Here is a 22,975-nt window from a genome sequence, read left to right as displayed (position 1 = left end):
CCTTTTCTATCTCCTGCTGTATTTTGTGTCCCACATCCTAACTACTACCCAGAGACCTGTACATAGCTCCCGTCAGGCTCATTTTTATACCTTTGCAGTTCCTTAACCCTACCAAAAATACTGGGCCATATGGTTACAGATTGAGCTGGCATACAGTTCTGCTGCTATTGATGGTCTACAGCGCCTCATGGATCTCAGATTGTGAGTCTATCCCAATCAGCACAATTGTAGTGCCAAACAACATGATGGAGGCTGTCCTATGTGTGAAGACAGGACTTTGTCTCCACAAGAACTGCACGTTTGTCACTTCTACCAATCCAATCATACACACATGCATCTCCCACAGGTAGCCTGGTGAGGAAGAGGTCAAGCAGGTTTATTCCTTGTGTTGATTTATTCACTACCTGCTACAGACCCAATCTGGCATCCATGTCCTTCAGGACTCAGCCAACTCTGTAAATGATAAAGCTACCAAGACATTTTTTGGTGATAGACATTGAAGACCCCACCCAGAGTACATTCTGTACCCTTCCTACTTTCAGTATTTCTTCCAAGTGTTGTTCAACATGTTTATTCCTCCTCTCCTCTGTTTTCTGTCTGTTAACCAATCCCTCGCTCTCTCATATATATGTTGTATGTCCAATATTTCATACTCTTCAACTTCAATTTCCACATCGTTCTCCTCTTTTGTGAAGACTGATGATGCAGAGTAATATTTTAGAACCACATCCATATTTTGCAAGCTCACATTACTTTTTTGGTCTTTCATAGCCCCTGCTTTCTCCTTTGTTATCCTCTTTCTCTTTAGAAATTTGTGAAACATTGCTTCTCCTTGATTTTTTTTCCTGCCATTTTTTTAAGCACTGCCTTTGGCTTCATAATTTCCTTTTTAATTTCTCTTTGCACGTTCTCTCATTTCCTAGGCTTACTGCCTGAATTAGCTGGGATTTGTTTCAATCACACAGGAAACATTCAGCTTTTGGAAGCACTGGGACAAGATCCTTGGTCCATCACCACTGGCACTGATCTCTCTAACCACCTGGGAATGCACAGTAGCTTGGACTGATGATCTGGAATCAGGAGTTCAAATCCAATAGCAACACTGGTTAATACTACCAGACGAGTAATTCGGAGACTTGGATTAAAGATCTGGCAATTCAAGCTCAAATTTTAAAATAGTCATTGGTAATGATGACCACAAAACTGCCAGATTGTTGTGAAAAAAAACTTATTCATCAGGGGTGGAAATCTGCTGTCCTTAATGGGCCTGGCGTATCCATGACTACTGTGTTTAACTTGTAATGCTCTCTGAGAATGAGAGTGAAGTTCAGGCAACCAATGCTGGCCTCACCAATAACACCAAGATCCAAGACAACTGACTGAGTGAAAAACAATTTGAAACTACTCAATTGTCGTAAAGCCCTTTGGTCCACTAATATCCTTTCGGAGAGGAAATCTGCTTGTCCTGTGTGACTCCAGGCCAACTCTTCACTTCTCTCTGAAACTGCCTAATGAGTCCACCAGTTGTACCAAAAGCTACTAAAACAAAAATATAAGAGTAGACAGACTTATATTTGCTGGGTTGCCGGGTCTTCAGGAGTTGAGTTACAGGGAAAGGTTGAACAGGTTAGGACTTTATTCCTTGGAGCGTAGAAGAATGAGGGGAGATTTGACAGAGGTTTACAAAATTATAAGGGGTATAGACAGAGTAAATGCTAGTAGGGTCTTTCCACCTAGATTAGAAGAGATAAGTACGAGAGGACATAGCTTTAGGGTGAAAGGGGAAAGATTCAGGGTGAACATTAGGGGGAACTTCTTCACTCAAGAGTGGTGGGAGTGTGGAATGGGCTGCCATCTGACGTGGTAAATGCGGGCTCACTCTTAAGTTTTAAGAATAAATTGGATAGATACATGGATGGGAGAGGTCTGGAGGGTTATGGACTGGTTGCAGGTCAATGGGACTAGCGGAATAAAGTTTCGGCACAGACTAGAAGGGCCAAATGGCCTGTTTTCAGTGCTGTAGTGTTCTATGGCTCTACTTGCCTAACTAACAGCAGCGTGGAACTAATTTCATGGTATATTAAATTATAAGAGGCATAGACAAGGTAGAGGGCTAGTGTCCATTTCTAATTGTAGAGGCATCTAAAACTAGAGGGCATAGGTTTAAGGTGAGGGGGAGGAGGTTTAGAGGAGTTCTGAGGGGTAAATTTTTCACACACAGAGTAGTTGGTATCTGGAATGAGCTGCTAGAGCAGGTGGTGAAGGCAGGAACAGTAACAACATTTAAGAGGCATCTGGACAAGAGCTTGAATGAGGAAGTAGAGGGATATGGAATTAATGCAGCAAGTAAGAATAGCATAGACAGGCATGATGGTTAGTATAGATGTGGTGGACTGAAGGGCCTGTTTCTATACTGTACAACTCTATGACAAGCACTGCTATGGTTCAAGAAGGACCAGCGCATCTCAAGGGCAATTAGGAATGGAATTAAATGCTGACCTTGCCTGAAATGCCCGCATCCCATGTATGAAAAAAAAGATACAACAGCATTATGAGGAGATGAGGCAAATCAATCTCCCTCTGCTTTTGGATGCTTTGAACAACATGAGGAATGTTAGCAGAATAAAGTTCTCTCAGAATATGTACGGTGTGCTTAAATGCAAATTGAGTCTCTTTCTATTCTGTCCTAGGAACATTACTCAGTCCCAAACATTAAGAGTATTTGTTAGTGAAACAGTGCAATGTACTTCAATTTGCCACACATACAGCCCTGCAACTTCTCAAAGCATAACTGCCAGTGTAGATCTCAATTAAAAGCAGGGTTGTATTGCATCCAACAGATCCTGTCCAAACTCATTTCACATAATTGCTTTAAAACTACCAGTCAGAATAGTCTGGACAAGTTTGAAACCAGGTCCTAGTGGGTGAAAAGATGGTCTCTATCCCACCCCGTTCCATTTCACTTTTTTTTTAAAACTCTACATCACTAAACTAAAGCAGGTTTTCAGATCAATTTATCACTTAAGTGTGCAAATTATTTCCGACTTCTGCAGACAGACAACAGATGGACAGGGCAATGAGTTTTTTCAGACCTTTCAATCGCAGAACCAGAGGGTAGATATAGAATTAAAATGAACCTGCCATGGTATAATAGATAAATGGACAAGTAAATGAAAAACAGATCAGCTTGGGACATAACACTTGGTGTTCTAATCAGCTAATACATTATTGTTTGGTTCATGAAACTCCATAACTGAGTTTTTCATTTAACTGAATTAAATATCCTAATGATTTCAGAAAAAAACATTCAAGCCGATTTAGTAGATTGACAGAATGTAATTATATAACTTACCTCATATGTGTGCTTAGAGTTTATAATGATGTGTCCCATGTCAATCTGGTCAAAATTCAGCAGCAGCTTGGGGCCCATACCTTCAGCCTTGATACGGAGAGGCAAGCGAGTCTCCCGACCTACAGAACCAAAGCATCAATCTGCATCAACTTTAAATTTTACCAGATATTATCTAATATGTATAAGCAGCACCATCAATTTGTGATAGATTGTGTTCATTGATCATTTTTGTGATCTCAGTGAACTGTGATAGCTCACACTGAACCACCTGATATCTGCAGGGAAAGAATTCTCCTTAAAGAATCACCTCTACCTAACAAAGGTCCATAAAATCTTCCCAGAACCCCATCTAAAATCCTGCAGCCTATATTGGAACACACTCTATATCCTACAGACCACTGAATGCCCCCTTCTTTCAATGGTTCAGATACTTGGCTGACTACAGACAGCACCAACTGCAATCTGGCAATTAAACTGAACCTACCAAGTTATAATGGATGCATGATAAACAGACTGGCTTGAGACACAATATTTGGTCTTCTAATTCACCTACTACGTTTTTGTCATGAAGTCCCAGGCTATAACCTCTCAGGAAGCCTGTAGCGCTCTCTGTGAGGAGGTTGCACGTTCTCCCTGTGACCATCTGGGTTTCCTCCGGGTGTTCCGGTTTCCTCCCACATCCCAAGTTGTGTGGGTAGAGAGGTTAATTGGCCAATGCAAATTGCCCCTAGAGAGGTAGAATCTGGGTGGAGTTGATGGGAATGTGGGGAGAATAAAGTGGGTTAGGGTAGGATTAGTGTAAAAATGGGTACTCGATCGTCAGCATAGCCTCGGTGAGCCGAAGGACCTTTTTCCGTGCTGTATCTCTCTATGGTTCTATGAATATCTGGACAACCTTCAAATGCTTTACGACCAACTGGGAAAAATGTGACCGGCTGCCCCTCAAGTGGATGACGAGGAACAGCCCAAGTTGTCATTGTGGCCACCCAAGTCAGATCTTTGCCTATGTAGTGAACTCCAATCCTGACAGATCCATTTCTAGTGGCATCACATCCACTCACACTGCTTCCCCTGAAACCACTGAATGAATTGCTAACTCTGAAGTCCAGCTGCTTCCCCAACCAAATATAAATGTAACAGACAGTTTAGCAGGAGTGATGAAAGGTTCCTACTACCAGTCTGGCACGAATTGAACTCCCAACAGCGTCCAATATTCACCACACCAGTCTGAGAACTTATCCCACTGCTACACCTTGAGCAATGCTGGAATGGATGGAGACTTCTGCCATTTAAGGGCTGGGACCCTGATGTCAATTCCAATAATGACTGGGTACTAAGTGCACCATAGTGAGCCACTAGGCATCATGAACCATGCTTCCCCAGAAGAAATGTTGCATATCTGAAATGCATGTGGATAATTTCACAGGGATTGTGATTGAACACTGCATCGTGGCTGCACCATCACGAACAGGTGTAGGTTAACCACCCAGCAGGATCGAGTGTTCCTAATCGAGAACAATCCAATTTCTAGCCCATTAGCTTTTGAAAATACAAGTGACCTCTGAAATAATATTAATGCTCCATCTGAAGTTGTATTTGAATAGTATTGCAGTTGTTTTTCCCTTTGAAAGTGGAATAACCTCAAATAGGCATTGACGTAAAATCAGCGTCATAGAAGCTGTTAATTCTACTCCCTGACTCAGTGTGGATAAATCAGTGATTGAATCAAGGCTATTTTAAGGCAACAGTTGGAAAATAAAAACAAGGAGACTACTCTAATTGAACTTAATCTATGTATAAAATCATATAAAGATTGATTACATCACATCTAAGGACAGAGTGACAATCGTACCACTCTAGGGACAACTTAGCCTTCCAAGCCTTGTATCTTTGGGGTGTAGGAGAAAATGGAGCAGCTGAAGGAAACCCACACAGACAGTGTCGATCAAGATCGAATCTGGTCACTGGGGGTGTAAGGCAGCACCCCTACTATTGTTGCAACCTGAGTGGCCCTTATTTTGAGACTCTGACCCCTGGTTGTAGACATCCCAGTGAAGGGAAACATCATCTCTGCATTAACTGTGAAGCCTCACAAGAGCATTGTATGCTTCAATGTGAGACGACCTCCCATTCTGCTAAACCCTGCAGAGCTCAGGCCCAGTCTGCTTAATCACTTCCCTTAGGAGAGAACTCACTCCACCCCAGCAGTCACCCCAGCAGTCAGACCTGGTGAACCTTTGCTGCACTCCCTCTGTCACAAGTACAGGATGATAAAACATGCACGATATTCCAGGTACTCACCAGAGCCCCACACAATAACAATATTCAATTTCAGCTTCAGAGTATATCTGTGGCAATCACACTAAGAGCACCCACAGCTAGAAGCTTGAAAGCACTTTTAGGGACAGAGTGAGGAATCTGGAAGCAGCACTTTGTGGGGAAACGAAGAGCAAAGTGAAACTAGGAGCAGCATTTGGAGGGAGCCCTTTAGACTGTGGCATCTTTTTGATCGTTTTCTAGTCCAGCATGTGTGGTTTTGCATGTTCCTAGTCAATGTGGAAAACACGTAAGGTAATATCACCATACAATTGATTAGAAGGGTTAGTCCTAGAGAATAAGAAATTTTATTTTAGTCTCAGTTCTCGTAATAGTATGTATACGGGCGGCACAGTAGCGTAGCAGTTAGCGCGATGCTATTACAGCGCCAGCGATCGGGGTTCGATTCCCGTCACTGTCTGTAAGGAGTTTGTACGTTCTCCCGTGTCTGCGTGGGTTTCCTCTGGGTGCTCCGGTTTCCTCCCACATTGCAAAGACATATGGGTAGGTTAATTTGGGTTTAAAATGGGCAGCGCGGACTCGTTGGGCCGGAAGTGCCTGTTACCACGCTGTAAATAATTTTTTTTAAAAAATCATTTAAATATGCAAATCTCATTGAGTCCTCTCACAACAGATACTTGTATGTCAGGAATAAACTGAAATGACAGAGCAGCAAAATACATCTCCACATTAGCTCGCAGAGTAAGAAATCACAGATTTCCATTTTTATTTACTTCACAGTTGAAAATAAAGTAAAAAAATTGTTGGTGTCAAATCCTTGCTGGCATAATAGTATATGGCAATAATAACATCAAGTGGTTTCACAGATTTCTGCCTAACATACAGTACCTCTGCAAATAGTGATCCAACATGAACACTACACATTGCACTATTTTCATCCCAAAAATAAGAAGCTTTCAAGCTATTCAAAATCAAACATTAAAGAGTGGTGTGTGCATCTGGAATTCTTTCCAGTTTTTGCACTTGTAATTCTACATTCCACAGGTCTCAAGCTTTGTATGTGAATCAAAACAATGAATAAACAGACTATTCCATTGTCATGAGCATCACAATGAACTTAACTTTCTCTTCACAGATGTTCACACATTAGTGTGAATCACTGCAGACGCTATAACAGCTATAACCTTGGCTGTTATTTCCATCCTTAAGCCAAAACAATTATTTCCAGAGTGAAATGTGATAACAATCATTTCCAGGTGGCTTTGCGTCACTCTGGAAATTTGACCAGTCACTTCCTAGCACAAGCTGCACTTCCATATCAGGGACAGTCAGCTTAGGATATAGAATGCTTCTTCTGGAATGTTGCAGAGAACCTGGATGACGGTGTCCAGGAAGGACTATCAGGCATCAGTCCCCAAAAAATTAGGTCTATCCACTGCAATGCTGGATCAGAGCACCTGCTGGAAAGTCCCTTAGTTGTTTTTTTATCCTTTCCCTAACCCAGGGTCTCTGCATAACTCCCACCACAGAAATATAATAACATAGAAAACAGGAGCAGGAGGCCGCCATTTGGCCCTTCAGGCCTGCTCCACCATTCAACACGATCATAGCTGAACGACCACTTTTGAACCCCTTCCCCATCTTCTCCCTGTATCCCTGGATTCATTTGGCATTACAAAATATGTCTACCTCCTTTCCGAATATCGCTCAGGAACCTCCTCCCTACATCTAGTCTATCTTGTCCATCGTTAATTTTACAGGTTTCTATGAGAGCCGTTCTCATTCTTTGATAATGAATAGCCTAACCGACCCAATCTCTCCTCACACATCAGTCCTCCCATCCCAGGAATCAGTCAACTTTGTTGCATCCCTTTCATCCTTCCTCAGATAAGGAGATCAAAACTGCACACAAAACTTCAGATGAGGTCTCACCAAGGCCCTATACGGCTGTGACAAGACAGCCTTGTTCTTGCACTCAAACCCACTAGCAATGAAGGCCAAAGTACCATTTGCCTTCCTATAGCTTACCACACCTTGATCACTTGCTTTCAGTGACTAGTGGACAAGGACACCCAGGTCTTATTGCACCTGCCCTTTTCCCAATCTACCACCATTCAGGTAATAACCCATCTTTCTGTTTGTAGAACCAAAATGGGTGACCTCACATTTATCCCTGTTATACTGCATCTGCCCACTCACCCAACTTGTCTAAAGCTCATTGGAGCTTCTTTGCATTCTCCACACAGCTCACACTCCCACCCCTCCCAGGCCTGCAGTAGTCACTGAATACCACTCAGAAAAAGACCTGTTCATTCCTACTCTCTGTTTCTTATCTGTCAACCAGCTCTCAGGCACGAGTTCCCTTTCATAAACCCATGCTGACTTTGCCCAATCCCAGTGTTTTGTTATTGCATCTTTTATAACAGATTCTAGCCTCCATTTCCAGACATTGGGTGGGAGCTGAAGACGAATGAGACCTGGTGACTAAGTAAGCTCAAGCAGCTATGTTTTGGACAAATTGGAGAAATGGGGAAAAATAACTTGGGAGAGGACTTAAGAAAGGATAACCAAAAACAGAAATTACTGAAAACACCAAGCTCATCAGGAAGTATGTCTGGAGAGAGAAAATGGGCCAAGGATTCAGTTCAATGACTTTTCATCAGAAACGAAATGCTCTTTGCTTTTAGGAAAGGAAGGTCAGTTAGTGGAAGGATTTAGTCCTGGAGGGACGCAGAATGAGAAAAGCAGAGAGTAAATGCTGGAGTGTCAGGACATCTGTATGCGAGGACATTGATTTTGAAATCACCAATCTAATAAAGGTTGCTAAGCCCCCAAACAATGGGGAGTAGGACTGCTGGGGGGTGGTGGTGGGGGAACGTGTGTGTCAGAGCAATAAACAAGTGCCAGTTTTGAAGGGTAGACTGAAGCTGGCACAGGAGTTATTGTGAAATTAAAAACCCTACAAGACATGGGGGGCTTATTTTGGGTTAGTGATCTTGATAGTGGCTAAAATGTAGGGTTTGGAGCTTAGTTTAAAATCAAACAGGTGAAAGAGCATCAATCTTAGTCTGACAGAGCTGTCAGGGTGAAAGGGGTAATGATGAAGGAGGTGCAGAGTTGTGGGCAGGGGAAGGGGGACAGTGCTTTCAGTCTAGCCTATAAAAAGAGCAATCCTTACACCGATGTCTGCTGAACAGTTTGCAAGGCTGTTAACTGTTCAACGAATCAAGAGAGATGAAAGTTAAGTAAAGTAGTATGTGACCAGATGTCTATGAATGATTTTGTCAATGGACAGCAACTAGACAACGGAGGGGAAGGGGAAGGGAATCTACCACACATAAAAAGAAAATACAAGCTAGTTCAAGAATGGACACAATTAGGCAGTACATGCCAAGGTAATTACGTCCTGAGACCACAAAGATACCAGAGAAGTGCCCTAATATATTGGCAAGACCATTGCCTGAAAATACAGATTTGTTCTGAAGGAATTTACTTGTGGGGAACCCATGAAAGTATAAAAGAGTTACTGGGACCAACTCCCCAAAAAATCTGGAAGATTTAAAGCTAAAGGCAGGTCCCTGTAATGATACATCTATCTACAATCAAAGGATATCACTACCTGTTATAAAACATTAGCAGCCAATGGCTCACTCCAAACACTACTTGAACTGGATGAACTGAATCAAACAATGATAGTTCAAAGGCACTGTGAATGGCAAACCAGAACAAAATATCTAAAATATAGCCAGAGTTCTTGAAGGCAGAGGAAAGGGGTAAAAGTAGACAACATCCTCACCTATCCTTGATATTAAAGATTCAAACTTGAAATTGTTAGGAAATAGACAAGAAGAATGGAAGTCATCAACTCACCATAAACTACTTCGTAACGTAGAGCAGATAGATCATACAATGCTGTCAGGAGGATCATGAGGGAAAAACATTGGGATATTTATTTTCAGTGCTGGAGGATACGTGTGCTTAGCATCAAATCAAGGGAATGAGCCAATCTGGTAGAGACAGGAGTCATCATAATAAGAAGTACCAGGAGTAGAGCAGGGCAAATAGAACTTAAAATGAGATAGATACAATCAAAAGCGTGAAGCAGTGGGCACAAAGCAACAGTTGTTATGGTCGAAGTGGCTAACATGCAATATTCTGTACCTGTGACATCACAGTAGACTGTCCACTGAAATATCTTTGCTTGTTGAGGTCTGCAGATTATACTTATTTCAGCTGTGGAATTGGGCCAGATATCTCCTTCCTGATGAAAAACCACAAAATCATAGCCAGTTACACTGTCAGGAGACAAATAAGAGCATTCAAGTAAAAACCAAAGGGATGGTAGAGGGTGAAATGATTGAGTGTTAGAATTAAGTAACCAGGGAGCCTTGGGAGAAGAAAACACAGAGGAGATGTGACTTGCAATAGTAATCATAATTATACTAAATAACATGGGTGCTAGGGAACTATTGTCTACAGCATTAACGGAAAACAATGTCTTATCTAATGAGACCAAGGTCTACAGCAGGTTTGTCTTCCTAGTTCAGTTGGATTCTGAATTAATTACAACTTAATTACAAAATCACGTGTCATGTCATATAGAACAGAAGACAAGCTTGGCTAATTTAATTTAACTTGAAATAACCTGTTAGTAGCAGAGAATGGTTATACCCATCTGATGTTGAATTAATTTAACTTTCATTGTACATGCTGCATATTAAACTGGGGAACAATTCAAACAGATTACAGCTGACTACCACAGCGTAAATAAAGTCAGACAAATGCCCTTCATCTTTGAAGACAAATCTACACCAGACCAAAACTAATTCTTTAATATGTGACATAAATCACTGTGACATTTCTATTCCCACACCAGAGATTATTGCAAGTCAGGAAATACATGGGGAGAATCAATTTTTTATACCTTGCAATTAGTTATGTATTTCATTGTACCAATGACTGACAAAATCACCAAGTACCTAAAGGCCATTTGATAAATTATTGTAAATTCAATAGCAACAGATTTTCCACAGAGTGCTTCATTACTATTTTGGGTCTGTGGTTCAGCTGTGATATTTAACTGCTAATATCAGCTGCTCCTTTGTCCCCTGTTCCAATTAGAAAAATACATATAATAATCCACAGGGTACTGTAGACAATTATAAATTTCAGATTGAAGGTATGAATTGTTTTATTTTCTCTTAAAAGCAATTGTTTTTCATCTGTAACCAATTAGCATAGACACAAGGATGTACAATGAAGGGATGATTGTTATAAGAGCAGGAGTGGGCCATACGATGGTTGCTCTGATCTTTGGCCTCAACTTCATTTTTTTTGTCCAGTCTCCATAACCATCAATTCCTCTCAAGTCCAAGCCTACATCTACCTCTGCTCGGAATATTCTTAATGACTCTATATACACAAGGAGGTCTCCCTCTGCATATTTGGTGTCAGCAATTTTCCATAGATATACAAGAGCAGTGATGGAACACTTTCCATGAATTCCTGATGTTAATATTTTTCTGCAAATTAAATTTCAATAACTCAGCTACCAGAAACTTGGCTCATTTTAGGAGTACTGCTGAATGTAATATTGTAAAAATTCAAATATTTCATAATCATTTATATTTCCTAAGTGTGTAAATTGCCTAGTTATTGATGTTTCAGTAACTATTTTATCAACGTTAACCTCCTTGGTTCAAATTTCAAAGGCTTGGTCAATACGCAAATTACCAGTCCAGTCACTGGGTCCCAGAGTTCACCGGAATTGCTTTCCTCTTTGATTATTTTTCCCATCAGTAACGAAAATTCTGCATGTCCAAATTAAGAATTTAATCAAAATAAAATTACAAAATTTTCAAATTAGAATGTTGTACCCTTCAATGAAATCATTTGTTGAGAGTGCCAGTCCATTCTGCTCTGACCCCCTCAACCACTTGTCTCTTTACTTGCCGTAACTACATGTTGGGTCTATCTCGGGATGGTTAGCCTGTAATTACGGCACATGGGTTGTTTGTAGATGACGATCTGCCTATCTTCCAACCAGCCTCCCATCGACGGACAAAGGGTCTCTGCTCTAAACCTACACTCGCCACAAAGCTCAGTGGAATCTGCACCTGCTGCTGCTGAATTCAACAATCACAACAACACAGGCATGCGCTGCTACACCAACCTTGTACGTCGAAAGTCATTTTCTTCACGTCTGGGGTTTGGGGGTGGGGGAGTTATGGTGTAGTGTGAGGGTGAAGTTTGACTGCCAGGGTTCAGAAGGAGGGGAGATTGGGTTGGAGGGGTCAGACCAGGAGGATAGTGGTTTTCATGTACGAGTTGCTTGATAGGTAGCTGAATGGTGGTTGTTGGGGGTCAAGCAAGGTTTGAGGTGGGATGTAGAAACTGAGGGGTTGCCATCACAATGGCTAAATACATTGCTTAAAAAGAATCGACTGAGATGGGTTCATGGCCTAGAACCAGCTCAGGCAAATCCCCTTTAATCCTGAAATAGGCCTCATAAACTCCACTCATGGACCATGTACTGTATGCATGAGACAAAATCCTGCAAATGGAGCAGGGGCTCACATTGCAGTGTTGGATCCCATGCACATTTGAGCTCCTTGGTGCTTCAGGCAAAAGGAACACGACGGACGTGTTAAAACTCACAGTAAATCTCAAATCTTTCATTGAAATTGAACCATGTGACACACCAAAGCACAGCATTATATGATCTAGCTTCTGTGCAAAGGAACTTTCAGTGCACACAGCAAGAAGCTAGTTAACTAAATTCTTCTGAAATATTTTCATTGTTTTATGGAATATGCAGCACCAATTTGCACACTGCACCCTCGCACAGTCAGAACTGTAATAATGACCTGATAATCTGTGACATCAGTTGGGGATTAAATGTTGGCTTGGACACCAAGGATAATTTCACTGCTTTTTTATTTTAGAATCTTATACGTCCACCTGAGAGAACAGACAAAACCCTGGTTTAACATCTCACCTGATAAGTGGTACCTATGACATCCTAGTGCTCCCTCAAAACCATACAGTATCGTCAGCGCAGATTTTTGTACTCAGATCACTACAGTGGAATTTAAACAAAGAACCTTCTGACTCAGAGTTAAGACTTGCACTAACTGTGCCAGTAAACTGGGCACTCAATCTGCTTTTAGTTTCTCCAACATAGAGGAGCCCATACAATTCACTAGACTGGAAGAAATACAAGTGAGTCACTGCCTCACCTTGGAGCACTATTTGGGCCCATGAATGGTTTTTCTGAAGCTGTTATGAATATGAAGGGAACGGAAGGATATAGATGATACACAGGAGGAGGACATTTAGTATAAATTGGCATCAAGATCGGCACAACATTGTGGGCCAAATGGCCTGTCCAGTGCTGTACTGTTTTATTTTCTATGTGGGATATTCACAGCCCCTCCCCCTACCTCCATCATACCGACCCACCTCCTTTAAATCTGCTATCAACACCCACCTCCTCAGAAACAACCCTAGACCCGGCCATCTTTTCAAACCACCACCTTTCTAATCCCTCTTTCCTCCACAAAGTACCCAAATGTGTTTTCTGTCGGCTCCCAAATTTTCCCCTCAATCCAGTTTTCGACCTGCTGAAGCTTTGAAGTAGCTCAAAGTAAAATTTCAAATAACATCCTTTACAAGTGTGGTAAAAGTAAGCAGTTCATCTCCCTCCTTATCCTTTACGGCTTTTCTGCATTTGCACATTAAGTGCCCATTTAAGTTAGAAATGAGGAAATTTCTCGCAATTAATAGCACAAATTCACTTTTAATGATATGATATTACCACATTAATACCAGATGTGGTATTAATGTATCAGACAACAGGAAGCTCAGGTTCACCCAGCATACTCACTGTAGATGCTCTGCAAGCGATCACTCAATCTGCATTTAGTTTTTCCAACACTGAGGAACCCATGCAGTACCATGAAACTGGAAGAAATGCAAGTGAGTCACTGATTCACCTTGGAGCACTGTTTGGGCCCATGAAAGGTTTTGTTGGAAGCTGTTACTATTGTCAACTTAGACCCCATCTCTCTCAGGAAGCTAATGAAACTGACTCGAGTTTTTCCACCTGCATCGCCTACATTTATGACATTTGCTAAAGCCGTCACCTGAAACATGGAAACCTGGTGATCAAGTGAACTACGGGCATGGCACGAACAACCCGATAAAGCATGTAAATTCTCAATCTAACTAGCATGAGGAAAGGGAAAGACTAAGACTGAGAGACATTGCTGGCATAACGTAGCGTCTACTCAGCATCTGAAATGAAGTACCCTAGAGTACAGAATATTGATGTGGGTCTCAAATGGGAAATGTTTTATTCCTCTGGACTTCCCTTTTGTTGAGCATAAAATTAAAACGAAAAAGTCATTTAAATAAAGGTTAACCAGCAAATTTCCTATGCTTCTAGTTTAAGCAACAGAACAATCCATCCACAAGAACAAATATGACTACATCCACTGCCCACAGATGTATGATTATCTCTGCAATCCAATCTAACCACTAACCAGTGGCTCGATGAACAAGGTGTCATCAGACAGCAGCATCTTGTCGTCCTGCACCATTCGGCGACGATTCAGAAAGGTACGAGACAGGACGGAAATGCGTTCACGTAGTTCGGGATCTCCAGCGCACTCCTGCAAAAAGTAGTCCGTTTCTTCTTCCTCCTCACTCATCAGATCTGAGAAGAATCTGTCAAAAGACATCCAGGTCAGGCGAGGTGCAGGCCCTAAAGCTCAAATCACACACATGGAGAGGACTGAGTGCTCTACACTAATATCACATCCATCATCCATAACATTTCCTCTCTTGTAGGCTGACAGAAACAAAAATAGGAATGGCTGAAAATATACAACACATTAATCAATATCCAAGGGAGATGCTGACTCACCTGAGTGGAACCCTACACCTACCCTGCATGCCATCCTGTCCTCTCTGCAGGTGATGACTCCTGTTCATTTTCAGTATTTATTTCAAATTTCCTACATTACGGATTCTTGCTACATGATTTCATGGTTGCAACATCACAGCAAAATGTGATGCTCCTTACTGATGTGCAAGTCAGCCAGGAGCGTATGACAAGCATTAGATAACTTGTAAATTACCGCTAGCTGGTGGATAATTTGCACTGCTCCATTGGCTTCATAATAATGGCACCCCTTGGTCATTTTTATGAAATTTCTGCATTTGCACATTAATTGCCCATTAAAGTTAGAAATGAGGAAATTTCTCGCAACTAATAGCACAAATTCACTTTTAATGATATGATATTTGTCAATCCCTTGCAAGTATCGTGTCCCAGAAAATCTGCTATTTAAATTGCCATGTCTTCCTTCAGACAGGGTTTAAGTTGAGACAGAGACAGACCAAGGCCTCTAGTGTCCCATTCCTTTCACCGCGCTGCTACCATCTAACACTTCATGTTCATGAAAAAAGCAGAGCTAAAGAATGCAGGAACAAGTCCAACAAACTGACTGTAGAAAAGAGAGAAGGAAGCCAGCACGGGTGGAATGAAGCACATAAAGTGATCAGAAAAAGTTTTCAAAGGGAGAAATTGGGGAAGATTATGGGAAAAAGAAAGGTGACTTCGAAGAGAGGAATGATGGGCCAGATCTTCTAATGACTGCCAAGCTGCTCAAACTTGCCGGTCACATGGCCAGGGGAGTACACAGTTTCTTCTGGTGCCCTTCACAGACTTCCATAGTCCTTCAGAGTGCGAAGGCATTGTAACCATAAATGATCAGGCTGGCTGCTGAATGGCTTTGACACGTCACATCAGGCTGTGGCACTCACTCTTCAGACCAGGTCGTTTCCGAATGCCTTTCAGAAACTCCTTTCTTAATTTTTCCTGTCAATTTCCAAGCCAGATCCATTTGCCATACTTTCAATAAACCTCCTCCCCTGTATCCAGAAAGGACTCCATGCCATTCTCCCAGTTTCTCCACCACCCCCATATCTGTTCTGATGATGAGACTTTCCACACCAGTGCCTTTAAGGTGCCTTCCTTTTGCCTTAACCATGGCTTTCCCTCTACCACAGTTAGCACGGTTCTCAAACTTCAATGCCTCCATTTCCCAAACGTTTGCACTCCCCCCCCAAACCACATCACACCAGCCTCCCCATTCAACAGATCATCCTCCAAAGTTGAGACTACCTCCAACAAGATTCCACTGGACATATCTTTCCCTTCCCTCCCCTTCAGCATTTCAAAGGGATCATTGCCTCCATGACTCCCTGGTCCACTTTTCCCCTTCTCACAGCACTTTTCTTTACAACCATGAGAAAGTTAGCAACTGCCCTTTCATTTCTTTCCTTCTCTCAAAAAGTTCTAGGTGAAGCAGCAATTGTTTTGCATTTCTTGCAATTTAGTGTGTGGCATTCAATGCTCACAATGTGGCCTTGTCTAAGCTGGAGGATCAAAAGGCAGATTGGGTGACTGCTTTGCAGAACATCTCTGCTCAGTCCACAAGGGTGGCCCTGACCTTCTTGTCTCCTGTCAGTTTAATCTTCCCTCCCACTCAAACCTTGTCATTTCCTACACTTCTGCAAAGATACTCAACATGAGCTTGACGAACAGCAACTTATCTTTTATCTGGATATGTTACAACCTTTCGGACTTAATACTGAATTTAACAATTTCAGGTAACCCTTTTTTTTTAAAGCTCTCTCTCCACAGATGTGGCTGTACCCATCCAATCCACTTTGTCTAATATTCCTTTCCTGTTTCCGACTTCCGGTTTTTAAAGTAATTGTTACCTTGAGAGCTTTGGTCTGCACCCCATCACAGACATGACCACCCTTCCTCTCTCTGGAATTTAAAACATTTGTTTTCTCACTTTTCTAGCTTTGATGAAGGGTTCTTGACCCAAAACGTTGACTCTCTCTCCCCCACTGATGCTGCCTGACCTGCTGAATGCTCCCAGAATTCCTGTCTTATGAACCACGACCAAGACCCATCTGACACCACCATGTACTAGCTTCTCACCATTTAAAGACATATTCCGCTATCTGCAATTTACAGGCTGTAGGTTGTATAAATGAGCACTTTTTACTGCCTGCAACCATCCACACCCCTGTCCATCCCTGTGCCAAATCCTTACATCCTTGCACCTTTTTCATTTTGGATACTCAGGACATCTCCAAGGAACAATACCCTTGGAGACAAGGGTTTTCCATTCGTGACAGAGATATGTGACCTCATGCACACTGCTATGCCTGGAATGCGCTGCCCATAAAAGTCAAGGTCAATGTCACCCTTAGTTTCCTAGCTGCTGAATCATTCCAGTTGGCATTGACTAATCCATGCAGGATTTTGGATCCACCTTCACTTCAAAATGTAAAATTAAATGTAACAGGTTCAAGCATCTAATGCCAGCGAGAAACTAACAATAGTAAGGAACTCAAAGTAATTCATGTGACTAAAGAGAAAGCACTGGAGAAACTAATCGGACCAAAACCAGACAAGTCCCCTGGAACAGGTAGCATGCCAGTGTTTTAAAATAGGTGGCCGCAGAGATGACAAATGCATTAGCAATAATCTTCCAAAATTCACTAAACTCTGGAACATTCCTAATAGATTTGAAGATAATAAATGAAACACCACTGATGTAGGAAGGTGGGGGAGAAAACTAACCAAAACTTTCGTTCGCGTAATATCTGATGTCGACAAAATGCTGGAACCCATTATAGGGCAGGGAAGGCACAGTGGTGTGGCAGTTAACTCTGCTGCCACACAGCCCCGGCCATCCACGTTTAAACCTGACTTCAGGTGCTGTCTATGTAGAGTTTGCACAATCTCCCTGTGAACCATGTGGGATTTTGCCGGGTGCTCTGGTTTCCTCCCACATCCCAAAGGTTTGCTAGTAGGTTAATTGCCTGCCGTAAATTACACCGGTATAGAGGGACAGCAGAGGAATCGATGGGGACTTGATGCTCATATAAGAGAGAATAAGTTACAGAGTGAATGGAAGTTCTCTAAGAGCTGGCATAGACTCAATGGGCCAAATGGCCTCCTTCCATGTTTTAGAAAATATAATAAATTAAGAATGTGGTAAATCATTATGCTGTAACACTTAGGTTCCTCGGGAAACAAATCACACACCTCCACCCCCCAAAGTTACTAGAAGAGCAGCAGAGACATGAGACACCACCACACCTTCATGTTCACAGAAGAGCAAGCACATCCACAAGTACACCCATACTCCGAGACAGGCAGGCACTCATCTTCGACGAGAGGATGAGGAGTTGGTAGAGGAGGAAGATTAAGACGATTTCAATGCAGAATAACAAACTGCTCCTAACACAACCAAGCACCGGGTTAGATACTGGTAGTGTGAAGACAGTAGAGGCTAGCATTAGAGAGACATGTTTCACAGAAGGAGACATCTGGCATTAGCAACTAGGCAGGAGGCAAGGGAAAGCCAATGTGCCAGCTGACCAGATGGAGAGCGCAAACATCAGTAATGACCTGGCGGACTCAGATGATGCTGACGATAGGGAAGCATATGTGGGGAGGCTGAAGTAGATGCCAGAGGTGGCAAGGAGCATGGACAAGTTAATCTCCAACATTATGGGGAGCCAGGAGTGCTTCATTTCCAATCTCCCCCAAATGTATTGGCTTCGCTTTGTAAATATTAAATTTTACATTACAGTATGATGCTCTTAATACTTCACAGAGAACTCCACATAAAATAAGATGTTGGATGAAGCAGAAAGAGCAGGAAATAAGGCAGGAATAGAGAGTAAATGCCACAGCAGGAAGCTAAAGGAACAGTCTTTTTTAAATATTAAAATGCTAGAAAGAATGCAGAAGAGGAAGGTGATGCTGTAAAGGAATTTCATAAATAATTGAGGCAAGATGTACACAGTAATCTTGTGCTTATTGAGCAGAAGATGCACACTGGACATGTACCTGGAACTGGTAATTAAAGAAGGACACAGAACATGGATCATAATTCTGGCATATAGGGCCAATTCATGAGGCTCTTGAGACCTTTTGACCATGATCAGCAACATGGACACATGCTGTGGGTATCTAGAATTTAGGAAGTGCAGTACGTATCTGGAATCGTGAAGCTCCAATACCACTACAACACAAAGTTTCATTAAAGATCTAAGAATGATTTAAACATTAGATCAGAGGGATATGGGCCAAACATAGGCAAAAGGGACAAGCTCAGGTAGGCAACTTGGTCGGCTTGGATGACTTGGGCTGAAGGACCTGTTTCTGTGCTGTATTACTCTATGGCTCTATGACTAGATGGTGTGGCCTCCATTTTAATCCATCACCAGTTGCACAATTCTGGAAACCCATGTATTGTCTTACTAAAGGAAAGTATCAGGATTTAATTTTTGGTCAGCCAGTTAGTCTTCTTACTTGCTACACTCTTTTAACTACATCTCAATGACCTCAGTAATTTGAATCTGTCAGCCTTCTTTTGTACCACAAGATTTGCTTCCAAATCCTCTTGGTCTTGCTTCCAAACACTCTGTGCTTGCCTCAGTTGGGTATTCCTCTAGTGCTCTCAGATTTGGAGAAGAAAAAGGACTTACCAAGTAGATAAAGCAGGCAGATGTGACTACCTCATGAACGTTATTCATCCGTCCTTAAGCATGCACCCACATTTAATGGCCCAAATAGTGGGCATCATCAAAGTTCTTAAGATCTTTCTTAAGGCAGCAAAAAGACTTGTGATCTTAGCCATGGTAAAACATGGATTTGCTCACCCACTATGAGCATTCAGATAGGAAATGGCTTGTTTGTGAGTCAATGAAAGCAAATGAGAGAGGGGTGAAAATCCACACACTGAATAAAAGTGAATGGGCACAAGGACACATGTTGAACCATTCTAAAACATTGCACAGCACTAATCTCTTATTTTTGTAACATACACCCAAGGGGCCATGGTCACAGGGCAATAGCTTTCATATGTCCTTGCTTGGGGAAAGCCTCCACCCACCTGAACCAGATCACTGAAATAGCAAGTTACTTTGCGCTATCCTTCAGCTGGGGCCCAGAGTAGTAATTGCACAGGACATAAACAATAGGAGTGAGGATAATCCATTCAGCCCACCAAGTACGCCCTGTCATTCAAAACAAGTCACGGTGTACACCAGTTATGCCCAGTTTTCATATCTCCAACAATGGCATTTCCGGCAGAGTCCAGGCCAGAATTAAAGATTAAACCCTTTAAGATGGATCATAGAACCATAGAAAAATACAGCACAATACAGGCCCTTCGGCCCACCATGTTGTGCTGACTATCGAACCACACCTAAGACTATCTAACACCTTCCTCCCACATATCCCTTTATTTTAAATTCCTCCATATGCTTATCTAACAATCTCTTGAACTTGACCAACATATCAGCCTCCACCACCACCACAGGAAGCACATTCCATGCACCAACCACTCTCTCGGTGAGAAACCTCCCTCTGATATCTCCCTTGAACTTCCCACCCATTACCTTAAAGCCATGCCCTCTTGTATTGAGCATTGATGCCCTGGGAAAGAGGCACTGGTGTCCACTCTGTCTATTCCTCTTATTTTGTATACCTCTATCATGTCTCCTCTCATCTTCCTTCTCTCCAATGAGTAAAGCCCTAGCTCCTCTAGTCTCTCTTCATAATCCATACTCTCTAATCCAGGCAGCACCCTGGTAAATCTCCTCTGCACCCTCTCCAACACCTCCACATCCTTCCTATAATGAGGCAACCAGAATTGGACACAGTGCTCCAAGTGTGGTCTAACCAGAATTTTGTAAAGCTGCATCATCACTTCGCGGCTCTTAAACTCAATCCCAAGATTTATGAAAGCTAACATCCCATAAACTTTCTTAACTACCCTATCCACCTGTGAGGCAACTTTCAGTGATCTGTGGATATGAACCCCCAGATCCCTCTGCTCCTCCACACTACCCAAAATCCTGCCATTAACTTTGTACTCTGCCTTGGAGTTAGTCCTTCCAAAGCGTACCACCTCACACTTCTCCAGATTGAACTCCATCTGCCACTTCTCAGCCCAGCTCTGCATCCTATCAATATCCCTCTGGAAGCTTTGACAGTCCTCCACACTATCCACAACACCACCTATCTTTGTGTCGTCTGCAAATTTGCTAACCCACCCTTCCAACCCCTCATCTAAGTCATTAATAAATATCATAAAAAGTAGAGGTCCTAGAACCGATCCCTGTGGGACACCAATAGTCACAGCCCTCCAATCCGAATGCACTCCCTCCACCACAACCCTCTGCTTTCTACAGGCAAGCCAATTCTGAATCCACATGGCCAAGTCCCCCTAGATCCCTTGGCCTCTGAACATCTGAAGAAGCCTACCATGTGGAACCTTGTCAAATGCCTTACTAAAATCCATGTAGACCACATCTACTATACTGCCCTCATCAATCTTCCTGGTCACCTCCTCAAAGAACCCTATCAGGCTTGTGAGGCAAGATCTTCCCTTCACAAATCCATGCTGGCTGTCCCTAATTAGTCCATGTTTCTCCAAATGCTCATAGATCCTATCTCTTAGGATCCTTTCTAACAGCTTACCCACCACAGATGTAAGACTCACTGGTCTGTAATTCCCTGGACTATCCCTACTACCTTTTTTGATCAGTGACGCACCACAGAAATATTGTTTTAATCTTGACTCAATAATAATTGCATTCTCATATTTTTGTTATTTAATCTCCTGCAATTTACCCCACATGCTCTTCTCATTCAGTGTTTTAAACTCTTTGCACTTCAGATGATATGTCCTTGATCAGAAATGTTAACTGTTTCTATTGCCACAAATGCTACTTAATGTGGTGTATATTTTACACATTTTCTATTTTTATTTCAGTTTCCCCAGCATCTTCTGTATTTTCCTTTTGAAGTATTTGACTTACATCATTTTCTGCTGCTCCTCCTCCTCTGGGGTTGCAAAAGCTTTCCACTGGAAGTGTACTATTATATTGCTCCTGTTGCAAATGGAGACCACTCTCTGGTTGGCCAATGTTATGTAGGTCTTCTCTATCATGAGAGAGCTTTTGTCAAGTCTTACATTTACATCCACTGCAGCTCCATATAAATTGATAAAGATGTCCTCTCCTGAAATGGAACATAATGAAAATTTTAAATGATTTTTGTTTAAAAGAACGGACCCACTTTCCCTTCATTTCACTGTGTTTTGCTTTAACAAGATAGTTCGTATTGCTCAGGAACCTTACTGTGCATTAATTGGATTTCCTAACTGAAAACAGGACACAAGAGGCTGCAGATGCTGGAGTCTGGAGCAACACAAAATCTGCTGGAGAAACTCAGTGGGTCAAGGAGCATCTGTGGGGTGAGAGGAATTGTTGGCATTTCGGGTCAAAACCCTGCATCAGGACCTGCATCTGAGTACCTCCAGCAGATTGTGACTACACTTCATAATTTGTAAAGTGCCTTTGCATTTCCTTAGATCATGAAAGGTGCAGAATCCAAATTTCTTATCCCGGTAGCAAGAAAGAGAATAGAGATGACAGCCTGGAAGTGTATTTGTGCAGGTACTCTTAAGTTAACACTGTGTTATCAACACCGCTAAATCAGTTTTGAGAAGCTCCAGAAAGATTATGAAATTCAGCTGTGCCTATTCCAATGGGCTCCCTCACCTGAAAGGGTCAAACTACAATACAAGCAACACCCTCCAAGCTACAGGAGAGTGCTGACAAGGAATGTGTGCATGCTCCAATGATGAGAGGGAGCTGAAAAACATTGTGCAAGGGCAGTTCTGGCAGGAAGTTACCTTGAGGGTGACTGTAAGGCCATTCCTCTCAATGTCTGCATTAAAGCCAAATGTCCCTGCCAACTCAGAATGCTAAAGTCACGTTAGACAAAAATCTAAGGTTCCCCAAGATGATAGCTTAGCCTATCTTGATTTCTGTAAAACAGCAGTGAACAGCCAGGTGTCATATGTGGCAAGTTTCATTATAAACAGAAAGGCCCAGAAGTTGGGTTTCTGAGAGAAAAGGTAACCCTTCAAGAACCGTGTAGACACCTTGTGAGAGCTTGTACAGGAGGTTTTCTGAGTGCACAACATGAGCAAGGACTATCGTGTGCAAGGAAATCCCACACAGACCTTACTTTCCCAATGTGTTAGTAAGAGGGGCGATTCCTCTGAAGGGTAGGTGGATGAGGTGTTGGGTGCCACTCCCTTTATTAGATGTCTTTCTATTTCATTAGTTATTTGTCATCAGATGAACATGGAACCACTTCTCAACATTCAGGATGTCAAGCACTACATTTCGTGGGGGAAATCTGCCGAAACCACCAGGTGCTGCGGGTTA

General features: G+C 42.2%; 1 protein-coding gene across 1 annotated transcript in view; it reads right to left on the bottom strand.

The window, feature by feature from the left end:
- Window positions 1-22,975, bottom strand: part of hydin (HYDIN axonemal central pair apparatus protein) — a 541,323-nt gene that overhangs the window by 407,786 nt on the left and 110,562 nt on the right. Inside the window, exons 8-11 of the mRNA XM_052028752.1 lie at window positions 21,557-21,758; window positions 14,173-14,356; window positions 9,791-9,890; window positions 3,353-3,471 (exon numbers count right to left, since the gene is read on the bottom strand). Coding sequence (XP_051884712.1) covers window positions 3,353-3,471; window positions 9,791-9,890; window positions 14,173-14,356; window positions 21,557-21,758 — 605 coding nt within the window. The remainder of the gene's footprint in view (window positions 1-3,352; window positions 3,472-9,790; window positions 9,891-14,172; window positions 14,357-21,556; window positions 21,759-22,975) is intronic.

This window comes from Pristis pectinata, chromosome 13, assembly GCF_009764475.1.
Source record: "Pristis pectinata isolate sPriPec2 chromosome 13, sPriPec2.1.pri, whole genome shotgun sequence".
Taxonomy (NCBI): Eukaryota; Metazoa; Chordata; class Chondrichthyes; order Rhinopristiformes; family Pristidae; genus Pristis; species Pristis pectinata.
Note: the sequence above shows the minus strand (reverse complement) of the source record. Positions and strands in the feature narration are given on the sequence as shown.